Raw genomic sequence first — 15,970 nt, 5'->3', positions numbered from 1 at the left:
CTGCATACACACATGCACACGAATAGCCGCACACTTTCTGCGACTCACACTTTGCTATTTTTATGAAACTTTTCTGTTGGTGCATTATTGTATGTCCATCTTGCATGCCTTTGACATTAACCAGTACGTTCACATACACATCGACGCCATTTCCCAATACCAAGTGGAAAACAGATATATATTATAACTCATTATAACGTATATGGACACATCGATACACCGTCTCTTGCATACACACCCTTGTACAAAGACACTAGACAATGAGTGTGTTTACATGGACAACAATAATCCACTATTAACCCGATTAAGACGATACTCTGATTAAGAAACTAGCATGTAAACAGCAATTTTTAATCCGATTAAGGTCATACTCGAATAAACACAAATGGAATTAAGACGTGTGGAGTATTCCTGTTTTAGTCGCATTATGGACGTGCATTACAGACATGTACACACCTTAATCACACTATTAACGTCGTGTGAGAGTTTTCACCGCATTCTGCGGCAGGACACGATCACGCACGGCAGCGCTCAATCATTTTACTGCAAACGAGAGCACGGCTGCGTCCCAAACCGTGTACTTGCCTACTATAGGCCTGTAGTAGGAGAAATACATGTATCTCGGCTACTATATAGACGGTAAGTATGCGGTTTGGGACGCAGCCCACGGCTTCAAGCAGTCGTCTATTCGCACGTACAGCACGACAAATAATTAACCGCACTTGAAGCGTTCGTAAAAAAAAAAAATTAAATAAAAACACCCAAAACTGTATACGGTTCCATAGCGAAGACCAACTGTATGTCGATACGTGAAATTCTGGAGGGAACGTGAGACGGCGTGGCGCGGTGACGCAATGACGTGTGCTGTTAATCGAACTATGTTCTATAACACGTAAACGGGCAAATTGAGAAATCAGAGTAAAATTTGTTTAAATGTGTCATTTGGAACACTGCAGCCAAACTGCTGGAAGTTGTCTAGAATGTGTTTGTATGTTGTGCCATCACAATTTCCCTTCACTGGAACTAAGAGGCCCGAACCTGTTCCATTATGACAGTGCTACTGTGCACAAAGCGAGCTCTGTGAAGACATGGTGTGCCAAAGTTGGCAAGGAGAGTTCTGCACAGAACCCCGGCCTTGACCCCACTGAACAGCTTTGGGATGAACTAGAATGTAGACTGCGCCCCAGGCCTCCTCACCTAACATTCATGACTCGCATCACTAATGCTCTTGTAGCTGAACTGGAAATGCCCACAACCACGCTCCAAAATCTAGCGGAAAGCCTTTCCAGAAGACCGGAGGTCATTATAACAGCATGGCTATGAAGGTCGGGTGTCCACATACTTTTGGCCATATAGTGTAGCTGTCATACCAGGCTAACAAGCAAAACAACATCAAGATTTCGGTGTTAGATTTGAATTTATATGTTTTTTAATCATTATTTGGCTCTTTTTTTTTTTTCCCCAGTGATGCCACACTGTTTGCAATTTAGTCCTGTTTAAATTAATCCCAGTCTTCAAAACAAACATAATAAAATTCAATCATTCCATTACAGATGGACCGCTGTAATTCCTTTTATTAGAGTTACATATTAATTCTGTTTTTCTGTTGATATTTTTTCTGTTTATTCCACCATTCTGTCATTCGGTCTCAACCTGACTTCTCTTAATGTTCAATATCTTTATCTTGTTTTAAAGTGAAAAATCTTAGATGCAAATATTTATATATATTCTTGCACAGTAACTTTACTGACCGTGGCTTTGTGTAAAGGAAGACATATTTGCTTGCATGAATGTGCATGTGTGTGTGTGTGTGTGTGTGTGTGTGAGAGAGAGAGAGATTATCAGATTATTTTGTCTGTAGTCTGCCTCCAATATTGTCTTTCAAAATTCAGATGGCAAACACACACACACACATACACACACACACGCGCACGCACGTACACACACGCGCGCGCGCACGCACACACACGCACATATGCTTCAAACTAATAAAGTCCTGAGCAGCAAGGACACACACTTGTAGCTGAACACACCAATGTAAATGGGTGAAACAGCACGTAGCCAGGAGATCGTCTAGGTTACCGTCTCTTAGCAACAGACAGACATTCACCTCCAGTCTGCTGGTTGCCAGGAGTAACGCTGATGTTTGGAGCCATTCTGTATTTGAGCTTGGAGGAGAGAAGAACCGACGGAGTCTGACACACACAATGATCGGATTTGCTCTGATCAAACACGTTCTTCTTGCACATCTGGATTGCGGAAAGTCCTGGAACCTTTCCTTGGTGTGTGAGTGATCGTCTCGCTTATGATATCTCAAATTCCTTACATATGTATGTATTGATTTGTATTATTATGGTTTTTTTTCTATTTTATAATGTGGGCCAATAGCTAAGGTGATCTCTTAACCAATTCTGATTCTGATCTTTATTCGATGTAACTTTTGTTTCTCAGCCTTGAGCAGTCGTTCATTGCGAACTGAAAACCTCCAAAAAGCTCGAGTGATTTCTTTGTTGCTGTTACGTTACCCACAATGCACACGCCAGCTTCAATAGTGACTGGCATTGTCTTCGCTCCCTTGGGACTGGTGCTGGTGTTCACGGCAGCCATCACGCCTCAGTGGCGGGAAGGCCAGGCTCGTCTGGGAAGGGTTGGGACTGGTTTACGTGAAGCCAGAGGCATCGAGCTTCTGCTCCTCCGCTCCGATGGACTCTGGGAGAGCTGCCTGCAGGTGGTGCACTCCGAATTGCGGGAGTGCTGGCCTGTATCTGGCCCGTACCAACATGATTCCCGTGTCCTTGCCACTCGGGGACTAGTGCTCTCGTCTCTATTCCTGTGTGGCTCGGGGATTGTGCTTGCCAGCATCGGTGCCCGCTGTTGGACGGACACACCGCTCAGAAATGTAGCAGGAGCTGGAGGATTACTGGTGGCGCTTGCGGGTGTGCTCAGCCTCGCAGCATTGAGCATCTACACTCATCATCTGCCCAAACTGGGGGTGGAGCTCATATCAAACATGTCTGACTTCCAAGGACTTGACTTGCACAAGTTGCCCAGTCTGACCCTGCACCCAGCTGGTTCTCTGTATTTCGGGTGGGTCGGTGCGTGGGTACAGGTGCTTGGAGGGCTGGCTCTGCTGTTTGGGGTCGGACGACCACGATGCCCGGTTCGCACCAAACAACTACGGAGGGAAATTGTGATGACGGCTTACGATGTCAGCTGCTAGACGAAACTTGTTTGTGAAAAGAGGAGGAATAAAAGGACAATCAGGACACTACTCCTCGACACTGTTTGGATCATCGTAAAGAAGGTTAACACCAACTGCTTAATTGATATACTCTGTATTGTGTTGCTGTCGCAAAGCTTCAGGGTCCCTGGTTCGATGCTGAGCTCAGGTTATTGTCTATAATGGAGTTCGGCACGTTCCTTCCGAGGTCACATGTGTTTCTTCAAGATTCTCTGACTTCCCAAAAAACATGCAGGTAGGAGGAATGCCTATGCTAAATTGCTCCTAGGTGTCGGTGAGAGTGTGAACATGTATACAATGGACTGGCATCCTATTAAATTCTCGCACCCTGTGTTCAGTGTTCCCATCATACCCCGAGCAGGATAATGCGCTTACTAATGGAGATCTAACGAGTGCTGCTGTGTGGGCTGCCACTGCATTTCAGAGTCAGGAGCCCATGGTATCTGTCTTGCTCTGTGTAACTAGGCAGAGCTTGTTTAATAATAAGTGCCGGGAGTATAAACTAAACGTTTCACAAAGAGACTCTTTTGGACACCTGTTGCCTCTTGAACTGGCGTGTCTTTACTGGTTTTGGGGCCTTAATCCCATTCGTCTGATCAAAACTCCGATGATACCTTTTGAAAAAATGGATCAGGGTTGGTATATATAAAGCTGTGCAAACGTCCACACAAATCAGGAATATTCATAGTCAGAAAAGGTTCATTTGAAGAGTACTACAAACTCCCAAACTGTTTAAAAGGCTTTCGGAAGTCGAAATAAATGGACAAGGATGCAAAAAGTGGCAGTGGAGATGTTCACAGGACAAGGCCTGTTCCACAGCAGACACAATGTACTAGCGTAGATCTGTTTTTAACGACACCGAGCGTATTAAAAGGATCCCATTTGTAAGGGCATGCTATTGATCACAGATTTAATTAGAGATAAAACATTACCAGCAACACAACAAGATAATGACGACTGAAATGAAGGTCGTCGTGACTTCCTGACAAAGGAGAAAACAATGGAATATACAGACACAACTGATAGTAAGTATTACACACCACGTCAATCTTGGTACGATGTACAAAAACATATTGTTGACATGCTGGTGATGCAACATGGACATTAACCCACGAGACCATAAACGAATGCTCAAAGTAAATGGACTTTTTCCCCTTTCCCACCAAATCATTAACTGGAGACCAGATGTATATTAAATATGATATTCCCCTATTCCCCATCATGGGCTCAAGCTACACAACTTATTACACAGTTCGTGGCTATGCCTTTGGTACCTCGTGGATACAACCTAATATGTGACCATGCCTTATTACAGATAACCACCACATCTTCAGGTTTGCTCCGAGAGTTTACGAAACCCTGTCTGTCTAGCATTTCTGGTCTTAATTGAAGAGGTTTTATATAGACCAGCCCTGATCTGGAATCAGCTCTGTCGCTGTGATTGTATATGACTATGAAAGCAAAAATACTAATGATAGGTGTGGGGTTTGTCTTATGTACCAACAGTGCTCACTGCTACGCTGCTCAGGCCAATAGAAGCAAAAACAGCGGAAGAAATTTAGGTGTCAGTTGATGATCTGTGCTGCTTGATGGTGTATGTACCTATGTAGTATTATTATTATTATTATTATTATTATTATTATTGTGGACGGCTACGATTAGTGGACAACCCGCTCTACCACCACAGCAGTGGTACAGCGGGCTCTCCAATAATCGTAGGGTTGGCGGTTCGATTCCCGGCCCACGTGACTCCACGTACCGAAGTGTCCTTGGGCGAGACGCTGAACCCCAAGTTGCTCCCGATGGCAAGTTAGCACCTTGCACGGCAGCTCTGCTACCATTGGTGTGTGTGTGAATGGGTGAATAAGAACCAGTGTAAAGTGCTTTGGATAAAAGCGCTATATAAAAGCAGAACATTTACTATTGTTGTTGTTGTTATTATTAATGAAGGTATTATTAATAATTTATCGTGACCCAAACCTAAGGCTAAATTAGACTGTTTGCATCCATGTTGTAATCCATCCACTTTCTAAAATGTAAGCGCTACGGTATTTCACTTTTTAAGATAACTCTCTTCCTGTAAAATGTCTGCTTGATTTGTGATCGAATATAAACCATCACATGCACTGACAGAACGCGCTTAAAAGTTATTCATATGAAGCCAAGTATATATATTTATCCTTAAGCCAGCAACTGTAGGACTTTCGTGCGTAGGTTTTACGTGCCGTGCAGTGTGTCCCCTCGGTCTTGTGTATATTTCTCTACGGTTAAAAAAGTGACATTTTTAAAAAAAAAAAAAATGAAATGCATCTCCTCGTGTTGAATGTGTAAATATATTTTGTAACGTTGCTAAATAACTAAATAAAGGTTTGTGGTGTATTCATGCATGCTGATATAACTGTTCTGTTTACGAGACCACTGTATTGTATGTGTGTTTGTGCTTAGAAACTTAGTAAATACTCCGACCGCAATATTTACAGGAAATTCTGCTACACTCGCTGTGTTTTGGTACTCCGTTTTTAGCACTTCTCAATTTTCAATGGAAAAGTTCATTCAAATGCTGCTGGGGGTTAGATGGTAACCAAAAAAAATTTTTTATAAACAAATAAAGACAAATTAAAAACCTATATGTGGGCCTAGTGTGTAAACAATAATTGCCAGTGCAGAGGAATGCTGACTTGATTTTAATTTAAGAATAGGGGAAAAAAATATTGGAACCATGTTTGGAGTTTGGAGGCATCGAGCTTGGTACAAAATGCTAACTGTGATGGAAAGCTAACCCTGCTCAGCACCATGACACAATCTTCCCCACTGTTTAGCATGGTGGTGGTAGCATCATGTTGTGGGGATGCTTTTCCTCAACAGGGGCTGAGATCTGTTACATAACAAACTTTTTCTAATGAAGCAGCAACGATCTGTAGATAAAGACGAGCAGTTATCACGCTTGACCCCGACTAGAACTTTGGGTTGTTTTGTAGGTTCTGATATTATTCTGATGTTGTAAAGAAGATGTACAGCTGATTTGATGCGCTCAGATAAGTTAAGCTTGCCATCTAGAGTCATCCTACCCCATCGATCTATAAGTACAATAATAAGAAAGAAAAAAAAAAAAAAGATGTTTAGCTTTTGTAAACTGTTGTCATTTTATTTACAGTAATATGTACGATGCCTTAATAAACGCTTTCACATATACTTCTTACCGTGTTCACATTACTCAGTACTCGAAGACTTATGCGTTTGTTCTGTGTAATGATTTACAAGATGGTTTACATTCATTCTTTTCCTTTTCTCCCCATCATTGCACATATTGCGGTACAACATGCAGCACAAACGTCAAACCTGAAATTATATTAAACGTTTCAAATGACCACTCTAAAACTTACCTGTAAAAATAAAAGGCCCTATCAGCGTCCGCTATGTGCACAGGCCACTTTGTTCTATTTTTATATAATATAAAATGTGTCAGATTATTTACAATGACAAATAACTTCCTGTTTCAGAAAAGAGCTCCGATAATGATTTTTTTTGACAAACATGAGTTCAGAACTCGTGTCCATTTCAACACAGACATCAGGGATCTGCTTCTGCTTCCAGGTTCAGTCTTTATTAGTGTTTTCCGTCCAGATTGGACTGAAGCTCCATATCCAGTGCTTCACTTTGCGTCTTCGGTGGACTAACACCAACGCGTTCTTTCCAATCAGCAGTTCTCTGCTTCGGATCTGAGTAAATAAGTAAATAAATACTGATCATGCTGGACTTGGGCTGCTGACGTGAAGACTTAGAAATCCGTATTGAGATGAAAATGAACTAAGAAATCCATACTGAGATGAAGATGAGCACTAGTTCTTTTCAATGACGTTACAACTGTAACACTGCAGTAAATGTAGCGATCAGAACATGAGGGTTAAGCAATTAATAATTATTTACGGAGTTTCATTTAAAACATTGTGAGTAAAACAACAGCCGGACACTGCTACTAGCTAGCTCAGCAGTTAGCATAAAAACATCATTAAGGTTGCTCAGAAACACTGATGTCGCTCATTTCTTGTAAAAACAAGGTTGGAAAATGGAAACACTCCACGGAGCAGCTCAAGTCCCGCCCCATTCCTAAAAAGAGGCTCTGATTGGTCAGAATTCTAACGTGGGCAGGCGCAGGGTGAGTACTTGTCAGTTCAGATAAAGAAGTAATTATCAGAGGAGCTGCTGTCTGCTCTTTCACTACGTGGGTCAGTATACCCTGCTACGTGTTCATGCTCAGATTCCAGGGCGGAGCCTCCGTCGCTAGGCAACTCTGCGTCCACTAGCTGCTCTCCGTCACTCAGGCTGAGTCTACGTGCTCCGTCGTCATCCGCGGTGGCAGTTTTCCCTTGTGGGGTTGTCTGGGTTTGTTTTTTCTTTGCGGCGATTTTCTCGATTTCCTGGTAGAGATCCTCGTTGTGCTGCTTCCACTGGCGGAATTTCACCGGCGTCAGACTGGAATCTTCCAGAAGCTTATCGATCAGCTGTAACTCCGCCTCCTTCGCCTGGAGGGACACATTCAGTGTGGCAAAAAATGACTACATTATGATATTTGAAGGCATGTTTAGACATACACCCACCGTCTACTTTAATAGGAACGCCTGTACACTTGCTCATTTATGCAGTTATCCAATCAGCACAGTGCATACTATCATGCAGATACAGGTCAAGAGCTTTAGTTCACATCAGACATCAGAATGTGGGGAAAGATGCGGAGATGCTTTTCTGCTCATCACGGTTGTAAAGAGTGATTATTTGAGTTACTATAGACTCCCTGGCAGCTCAGACCAGTCAGGTCATTCTCCCCTGATCTCTATCAGACTCTCTAATTAGAGTTATAAGATTTTGGACCTGTCTGATTCAATTAGATACGATCTAGGGTGCCACAATATAACCTAGGCATTTCTCAGTTCACGAAACATTTAATAATAAATATTACTCGGTTCACTTACACCTAATCGCTGGGTAGGTTAAAAAAATGTATTTCCAGTGACATCATTTAAAAAAAGAATAAAATAAAATATAGCTGCTCAATAACATGTCGGTAGTGTTGATTATATTCCTTGATACGTGTTCCTCACCTTGAGTGTGCTGTGAAGAGCGCGGAGTGTGTGGACCTTCTCATTAATGACGGGATTTTTGTTTCGTCGGATAAATGACCTGCGGAGTTGGTCGTGAGTGATGGGCTGATTCTGGCCAATCAGAGACACTCCTCCTTCCTTCAGCTTGTTAAACAGCTCGCCCATCTCATCCACCGTTCCTGAATCAGAGAGACGAGAGGAACATGGGCTATGAGAAATAACAGACAGAGTCTATTAATGATAATGATAAGAGTCTTTATTAGTCACATATACGCTACAGCACAGTGAAATTCTTCGTTCACATATCCCAGCATGTCAGGAAGCTGGGGTCAGAGTGCAGCCATGATACAGCGCCCCCTGGAGCAGAGAGGGTTAAGGGCCTTGCTCAAGGGCCCAACAGTGGCAGCTTGGCGGTGCTGGGGCTCGAACCCCCCGACCTTCTGATCAGTAACCCAGAGCTTTAACCGCCAAGCCACCACTGCCCCATTAATATTACATTCATACTATATTATATCTTGCCTCCATACTATTATTTACTAGATTTTAATTTACACATAAATAAAAACTGATTCAAAAAAATGATCCAACACACGTACAGAACAGCATATACAGATCGGTTTTGAGCAGTATGGTTGTTTACCTGCAGCTTTACTGCCCTCTGCTGGAATAGAGGCTACTGCACCTCCTTCTATGAGTTTGTTCTTCTTTCCCAGAGATCGAGGAAGTGTGTTCGACTGGACCTTCTACCACAAGAGACAGTAAGCTGATTAAAAACTGCATGCATTTAATATTTCACACAATAATAATAATATATTTGAACATATGAAAAGAAACATTTATTCTTGTGTTGTGATATCTCTCTGCTTTCTTTCTTTCTTTCTAACCCATCATATATACGTATGTGTGTTATGTGTCTCTCCTCACCGGGGAGATTTTTTTCTTTAGAAGGTTTGGCGAGGGTGAGCCGTCCTCCTCCGACTCTGTCTCACTGTAGCACTCTGTCAAAAACACACACCACCATGTCTGCTCATCCAAACACCACCATCTTACTAAAATCCATCCCATCTATACTAACACGACTGCACGAAGGAACGTATATGATCTTCCTGGTTTTTTGCTGCTGATTTTAAGTAAAGGGAAAAAAAGGCATAAACTACTTCTAGTAAAAAAAAGATCTGACTCCACGCACCGGTCTCGTAGTCTGGTGGATTCTTTTGGTGCTTCTTATATTTCTGGATGGCGGTGATCAGACAGTTGATCCACCTGTTTCACAAAATCAGACAAATCAGACAAAAACGTTGTCTCGCGTTGCGTAGTGAATGCGACCCGTGTCAGTGTGTGTCAGTTTTGAACAGCGTTTTCTCTTCTTTAAACAATTCTCTTCCACCAAGGTTAGTACCCTAAATCCAGCAACCATGTTTATTTGTTGTTGTTTTTTTTACATTTAACAGTATGCAAGGTACAGAAAACAGATTAACCGCAGATACATTTGACTATAGATGTGAAAGCATGCGGTTAAAGTGGTGAGCGGGTGTAAACAGAGTCATAGTCATGAGTCTATACTTTAAACCTACAAAACATCATTTAAAAAAAAAAAAAAACAACAACAACAACAACAACAACCTGTGGCCACATGATAATAATGTCATTTCTTCTTGTGTGTTTGTCTGCGAAAACGGAATTGAATTCTGGTGGAACAACCAAGGCTGAAATGAATTTTTTCTGGCTATAACACTCTTTAAAATTTCAACTTTAAATAAACATAAACAAGAAAACCAGTTTTAACTCAAGTAGATCCATCCATCCATCTTCTATACCGCTTTATGCTTCTTCAGGGTCATGAGGAAACCTGGAGCCTATCCCAGGGAGCATCGGGCACAAGTCGGGGTGCATCCTGGACAAGGTGCCAATCCATCGCAGAGCACAGTCACATACACATTCACACACTACGGACACTTTGGACATGCCAATCAGCCTCTAACCCATGTCTTTGAACCGGGGGAGGAAACCGGAGTACCCGGAGGAAACCCCCGCAGCACGGGGAGAACATGCAAACTCTGTGCACACACAGTAGAGACAGGATTCCAACCTCCAACCCCAGAGGTGCGATAATTATACCCAGAGGTACAATAAACAAGAACAACGTCCTCAGACTCCCTCAATAGCTACATTTCATTTAGGATATAATTTGTTTCTTTGCTGCAGTTCAATTGGCTAGAAGATCACGCAGAGAGAAAATGACTCATCCGAGAGCTCAGAGGATCAGGGACGCCGGATTAAATGTGTCTGTGAGATCTTCTTACTCATCACTGTGTACTTTAATAAGTCGCTGCATTCACACGCAAGGAGTGCAAAAATCTCACTGAAGCTCCTAATGCTTTTTTGGGCCTGATGTTCTGTTTTGACGAAGAGGAAAATCAGAGCAAACAGAACACGCCTGTAATCCTCGGTGTGGCTGTGGGAGCGTCAGCAAACCTCACAGCGCACTCAAGATGAAACCTGCACACGGATTTGCACATCTGTCATAGAAGACCACTGAAATATAAGCCTTGGTCAACGCAGCCGGCCTAATTTCAAAACAATCTCCAACTCAAAGCTGGGACTTGATGTAAATCTTTGTAGTATCTTGCGACGATGTGATTTATATTGAAATGATGGTGCTCAGAGGGTGGTTAGCACGTTCACCTCACACCTCCAGGGTCGAGGGTTCGATTCCCACCATGGCCCTGTGGGTGGAGTTTGCACGTTTCCTCTGGGTACTCTGGTTTCCTCCCCCAGTCCAAAGACATGCATGGTAGGTTGATTGGCATGTCCAAAGTGAATGTGTAAGTGATTTTGCCCTGTGACGGACTGGCACCCTGTCCAGGGTGTACCCGGACTTGTGCCTGATGCTCCCTGGGATAGGCTCCAGGTTCCCTGAAAAGGATAATCTGTATAGAAGATGAATGGATGATGGTGCTTGGTTTTATTTAACTCTGTTTCATCCATGAATATATTACGTAAGGAAGAAACACATTTGTGCATGCTGTTATAGGAAAATAATCAACGATGTAGTGCTATTAAGCGACTCAGTGCCACCCCACAGTTGATTATTTTCCAATAAAAGCATGTCCTGAAGTATTTTACTGATCTTATACAACAGCGATTGGCAAAGGATTACATTTGTTTATTAATTAAAGAATGACACATTGTACTTTTATCCATTTATAGTTGAGCATTTAACGTCGAGGGACATCCGCAAGTTCCTGACATATATCAGCTATAAACCATTGTTCCCTTATAACACAGCACCCTCCGTCCTGAAGACTTTCCAGTGTCATGAAACTTATAAGATTCCTTTTTTTTTCTCTCTCCCAGGATTAATTCTGAAACTGCTAGACGCATTCGACATGTTCACGTATTCATGAAACTCCGCCCCTGGGATCTATAGTGGCCCGTATAATGGCTATAAAATAGCTGACAGGAGGAATTTTTAAAAACAGACTACTGCACCTTTAAAGTTACAGCTTTACCTCTTACTGCTACAAGGCGCTCGCACTGGAGACTCCTTCCATAAATGTTCCATAAATAAACATCTCCTCACTTCACCGTATCAACAATTACACACGCTTATGTGGCGTGCCCACGACATAACTACCTGTGTAAGTGAAACAATACTGTATTCATTTCCTTAATAAATGCTGCTGTTATAGAAAATTAATCAGCACCTTCTGACCAATCAGAATCGAGCACTCAACAGCGCTGTAGTATAATTAGTTCATAGTGAGGGACATTAACTTGTGAATAATGAAACACATCTGTCTTGTTTTCTGGATAATGATCCACACTCTCTCCGCACTCACAGATCAACAGGCTGCAGATGAGGAGCTGAACGCATTTTCGCGTTCGTTTTCCTTAACGTGTTAATCGTCACACTCACTTGCTCATGTCGGTAACGTTGTCCGCGGCGAAGAAGAAGTTCTGAAAGCGTGGGTGGAACATTTTAAACACGCTGCAGAGACACAGGAGAGACTGTGAACAAACACTGAACAAACCACAACACATGGAATGAAAATGAATTAACTACTGAGACGAAGAACATTGAAGGAAAACCGTAATATTATAAAGTCTCAGTATATGCACTGAAAATGTCATAATGTTAGATGGAAATCTAAATGTATCAAATAAAAATCTCAATAAATATGAAATGAGAATCTGAATGAAACCGGAATATATGAATAAAATCAGATGGAAAGGAAAAACGAAAACCAGGGGCCGGAATTACGGAACGTCCTTAAGAATAAGAACGGCCGTTTTCTTCTTATTTTCTTAATTATGAAAGAAGTTATGAATATTTTGCATTCCCGAAAATTCTTCTTAAGAAAGATTCAAATTCTTAAAAAAGAATGTTCTGAAAAATCTATGTAAACAACTTCTTAAAGTTAAGATAAATGGTGCATTTATATAGCGCTTTTATCCAAAGCACTTTACACTGTGTCTCATTTACCATTCACTCACACACCAGTGGTAGCAGAGCTGCGGTGCAAGGCGCTAACTTGCCAACTGGAGCAACTTGGGGTTCAGTGTCTCGCCCAGGGACACTTCAGCATGTAGAGTCATGCAGGCTGGGAATTGAACCGCCGACCCTACGATTAGTGCACAACCCGCTCTACCACCTGAACCACAGCTGTGGCCAACAGTGGCAGCTTGGCAATCCTGGGATTTGAACTCATGACCTTCCAATCAGAAGGTCATGAGCTACCACTTCCCTTTACAAAATTAACAACCTTGCAGCATATAATAAATACTTTATTATAATACAATATTTGACTTATCTGAACTAGCATACATGGTTTATTGGTTTCCACGTTCCAGCAAATTCTCCGATGACGGTTCCTGTCGGTTAGTGCTGTTAAACGAACACATCTCATTCCCTTCACGTTTGAATAAATGATCAGCCGGTGATTAAAAAGCTACTTAAAAAAAAAAAAGGATAATAAATGTCAAATTCGGCAGTTTTGAATTTGTTGTAGCTGTTACACTACTGTGATTTTATTCTTAAGGGGAAAAAAATTAAGATGTTATTAAGAAAGTATTTGAGAACTTCTTTCGAAATTTTTGAGAATTGCACTTAAGAAGGTTCTTAACTTCTTTCTTAAGAAGATTTTCATGAATCCAGCCCCAGGTTCCCAATCTGGACCTTTCTGGAATGAGTGTGTTACTCGTAATCCGATTCAGTGTTGAGCTGGGTAGTGTAAAAAGGTATTATTGTAATTTATTGTAAATAAATAAATATACATTAATGAATATGATATACGATCAACTCAGATATGTAATATGATGAGAATAAAATTTTTACTCTGCTTTCATATTGTAGTGAGTTTTTTTGCCTTGTGTAGCTGCATGGTGGTTGCCATGGTTTCTAGACATGGTTAGGGCCTAGTTATTACAACATTCATATGCATGTACAGTGCTGTGAAACAGTACCTGATTATTCTGTTTTTGTGTATATCTCATATAAGTACAACATAAAATACAAAATACAACATAAAACAAAGACAACCTGAGTATACACACAATATAGATTTTATTTATTTATTTAAGTAAAAAAAGTTATCCAACATCTATCACCAATGTGAAAAACTAATTGCCCCATTAAGCTTAAAATCTGGTTGTGCCGCCTCTATCAGCACTAACTGCAACCAAACGCTTCCGATAACTGGAGATCAGTCTTTCACTTACTTCTAGGACTAGCACTTACTCCTATATGCTTTGGATCGTTGTGTTGCTGCATAATCCAGTTGCGCTTGAGTTTCAACTTACGGACTGAAGACCGGACATTCTCCTTTAGGATTTTCTGGTAGAGAGCAGAATTCATGTTTCCCTCAATTACTGCAAGTTACCCAGAACCTGAAGCAGCAAAGCATCCCCACACCATCACACTTCCACCACCAGGCTTGACCACAACTATGACGTTCTTTTTGTGGAATACTGTGTTTGGTTTACACCAGATGTAACGGGACTCCTGTCTTCGAAACTCATCAGTCCACAGAACATTCTCCCAAAAGGTTTGAGGATCATCAAGGTGTGTTTTGGCACAATTCAGACGAGGCTTAATGTTCTTCTGGGTCAGCAGTGGTTTTCCCCTCGCCACTCTTCCATGGAGGCCATTTTCCCCCAGTGTCTTTCTGATAGTGGAGTCATGAACAGTGACCTTTATTGATTCAAGAGAGGCCTGTAGGTCCTTTCATGTTGGTCTTGGCTCTTTTATGACTTCCTGGATGTGTAGTCGCTGTGCTCTTGGAGGAATTTCGGAAGGTCTGCCACTTCTGGGAAGGTTCATTACTGTGCTGAGTTTTTCCATTTGGAGATAACGGCTCTCGCTGTGGTTCTTCAGAGTCCCAGATCCTTTGAAATAGCTTTGTAACCCTTCCCAGACTGATGTATTACAATCCCCTTCTTCCTCATCATTTCTGGAATTTCTTTCATCTTTGGCATAGTGTGTTACTGCGTAAAACATTTTAACCAACGTCATGCTGCTGTAAAAGTTCTATTTAAGTGTTGATGTGATTGAACAGGGTTTGCAGTAATCAGACCTGGTTGTGTCTAGTCCAGCTGAGAACAACATTATGAATGCAGTTTCATAGATTTGGGGAATTAGTAACTACGGTCGCAAATACATTTTCACACAGGTCCAGGTGGTATTGGATAACTTTTTGGCTTCAATTAATAACATTCTCATTTAAAAACGGTATTTTTGTGTTTACTCGCGTTACCTTTGTTTCATCTTGGATTTAATGTTAATGTATGAAACAATTTAGTACGAGATCGACACAAAAACAGAAGAAATCAGATACTTTTTCACAGCACTGTAGTATTTCCTGAATATGTATGTATGTGTGTGTGTGTGAGAGAGAAGACAGAAGTACTTACTACTTCCTCTTGTGTTCTCCAGCGCTCTCGATGCTGTAGCTTCCAATCTTCACCATCCCGACTGCCTTCTCCTCCTGTAAACACGACCGAGTTTACAGTTCAGAAACACACAAACACACAATATGTAAACATGCACAGCATTATTTATCCGTCTGAACTGCGTAAAAGTATCGGCTTGTGTAAAAGTTAATGGTGTGTGTGTGTGTTCACCTGGTGGCTGGAGTACCAGTAGATTGTAACTCCTTTAAGGACAAACCAGAGGCGCTGCCATTTCTGTGTCATGAACACACTCTCTTTCCTCTTCTTCCAGAGCCATCCGTCGCAGTCCGGCAGGCCCAGCTCACGACACGACACCCTCCTACGACTCATCGCTGTCCGTGTGCCTGCAGGGGGTCAAAGGTCACACCGAGGCTACATCACATAACCGACAGTCATTTTAAAATGCTCTTTACTTATTGGAGCAAATTTTGTATATAGTTAAAAAAATGTCGTTTATTAAATATACCCTCTCAATCGCGTTTCTGTTCGATTCTCGAATCTGACTGGTCGGGAAAAGGTTTCTATATTGTATTTCTATATGCTGTTTCTATAGTAACAGCTGATTCACAGAGATTTGCACGGAAGACACTGCATGATAATCTACGCCTCATAATAAACAAATAAAAAGAAATGAGCAGTTTAACAAACCAAAAGAAATCTCTAATGGTTGACATGGTGA

The 15,970-nt window shown here is 41.6% G+C and overlaps 2 protein-coding genes across 2 annotated transcripts in view; one reads left to right on the top strand and one right to left on the bottom strand.

Moving 5' to 3' along the window:
* Positions 1–1,922: 1,922 nt before the first annotated feature.
* Positions 1,923–6,836, top strand: cldn23l (claudin 23-like). Its single transcript, XM_017476280.3, has 2 exons — positions 1,923–2,282; positions 2,452–6,836. Exon 2 carries the CDS (start codon positions 2,531–2,533, stop codon positions 3,218–3,220), a length of 690 nt encoding a protein of 229 aa, XP_017331769.1. The 5' UTR covers positions 1,923–2,282; positions 2,452–2,530; the 3' UTR covers positions 3,221–6,836.
* cnksr1 (connector enhancer of kinase suppressor of Ras 1) overlaps positions 6,360–15,970 on the bottom strand; it is a 50,409-nt gene continuing 40,798 nt past the window's right edge. The window contains exons 14-21 of the mRNA XM_017476276.2: positions 15,463–15,635; positions 15,253–15,326; positions 12,260–12,331; positions 9,530–9,603; positions 9,265–9,338; positions 8,981–9,083; positions 8,341–8,519; positions 6,360–7,764 (exon numbers count right to left, since the gene is read on the bottom strand). Of these exons, the coding sequence (XP_017331765.1) occupies positions 7,414–7,764; positions 8,341–8,519; positions 8,981–9,083; positions 9,265–9,338; positions 9,530–9,603; positions 12,260–12,331; positions 15,253–15,326; positions 15,463–15,635 (1,100 nt within the window). The 3' untranslated portion in view covers positions 6,360–7,413. The remainder of the gene's footprint in view (positions 7,765–8,340; positions 8,520–8,980; positions 9,084–9,264; positions 9,339–9,529; positions 9,604–12,259; positions 12,332–15,252; positions 15,327–15,462; positions 15,636–15,970) is intronic.

This window comes from Ictalurus punctatus, chromosome 9 (genome assembly GCF_001660625.3).
Source record: "Ictalurus punctatus breed USDA103 chromosome 9, Coco_2.0, whole genome shotgun sequence".
Classification (NCBI taxonomy): Eukaryota; Metazoa; Chordata; class Actinopteri; order Siluriformes; family Ictaluridae; genus Ictalurus; species Ictalurus punctatus.
The sequence above is the reverse complement of the archived record's forward strand: the minus strand, read 5'-3'. Positions and strand labels throughout refer to the sequence as shown.

Coding starts and splice junctions, on each gene's coding strand:
- cldn23l (XM_017476280.3), top strand. CDS start 2,531: ATGCACACGCCAGCTTCAATAGTGACTGGCATTGTCTTCGCTCCCTTG.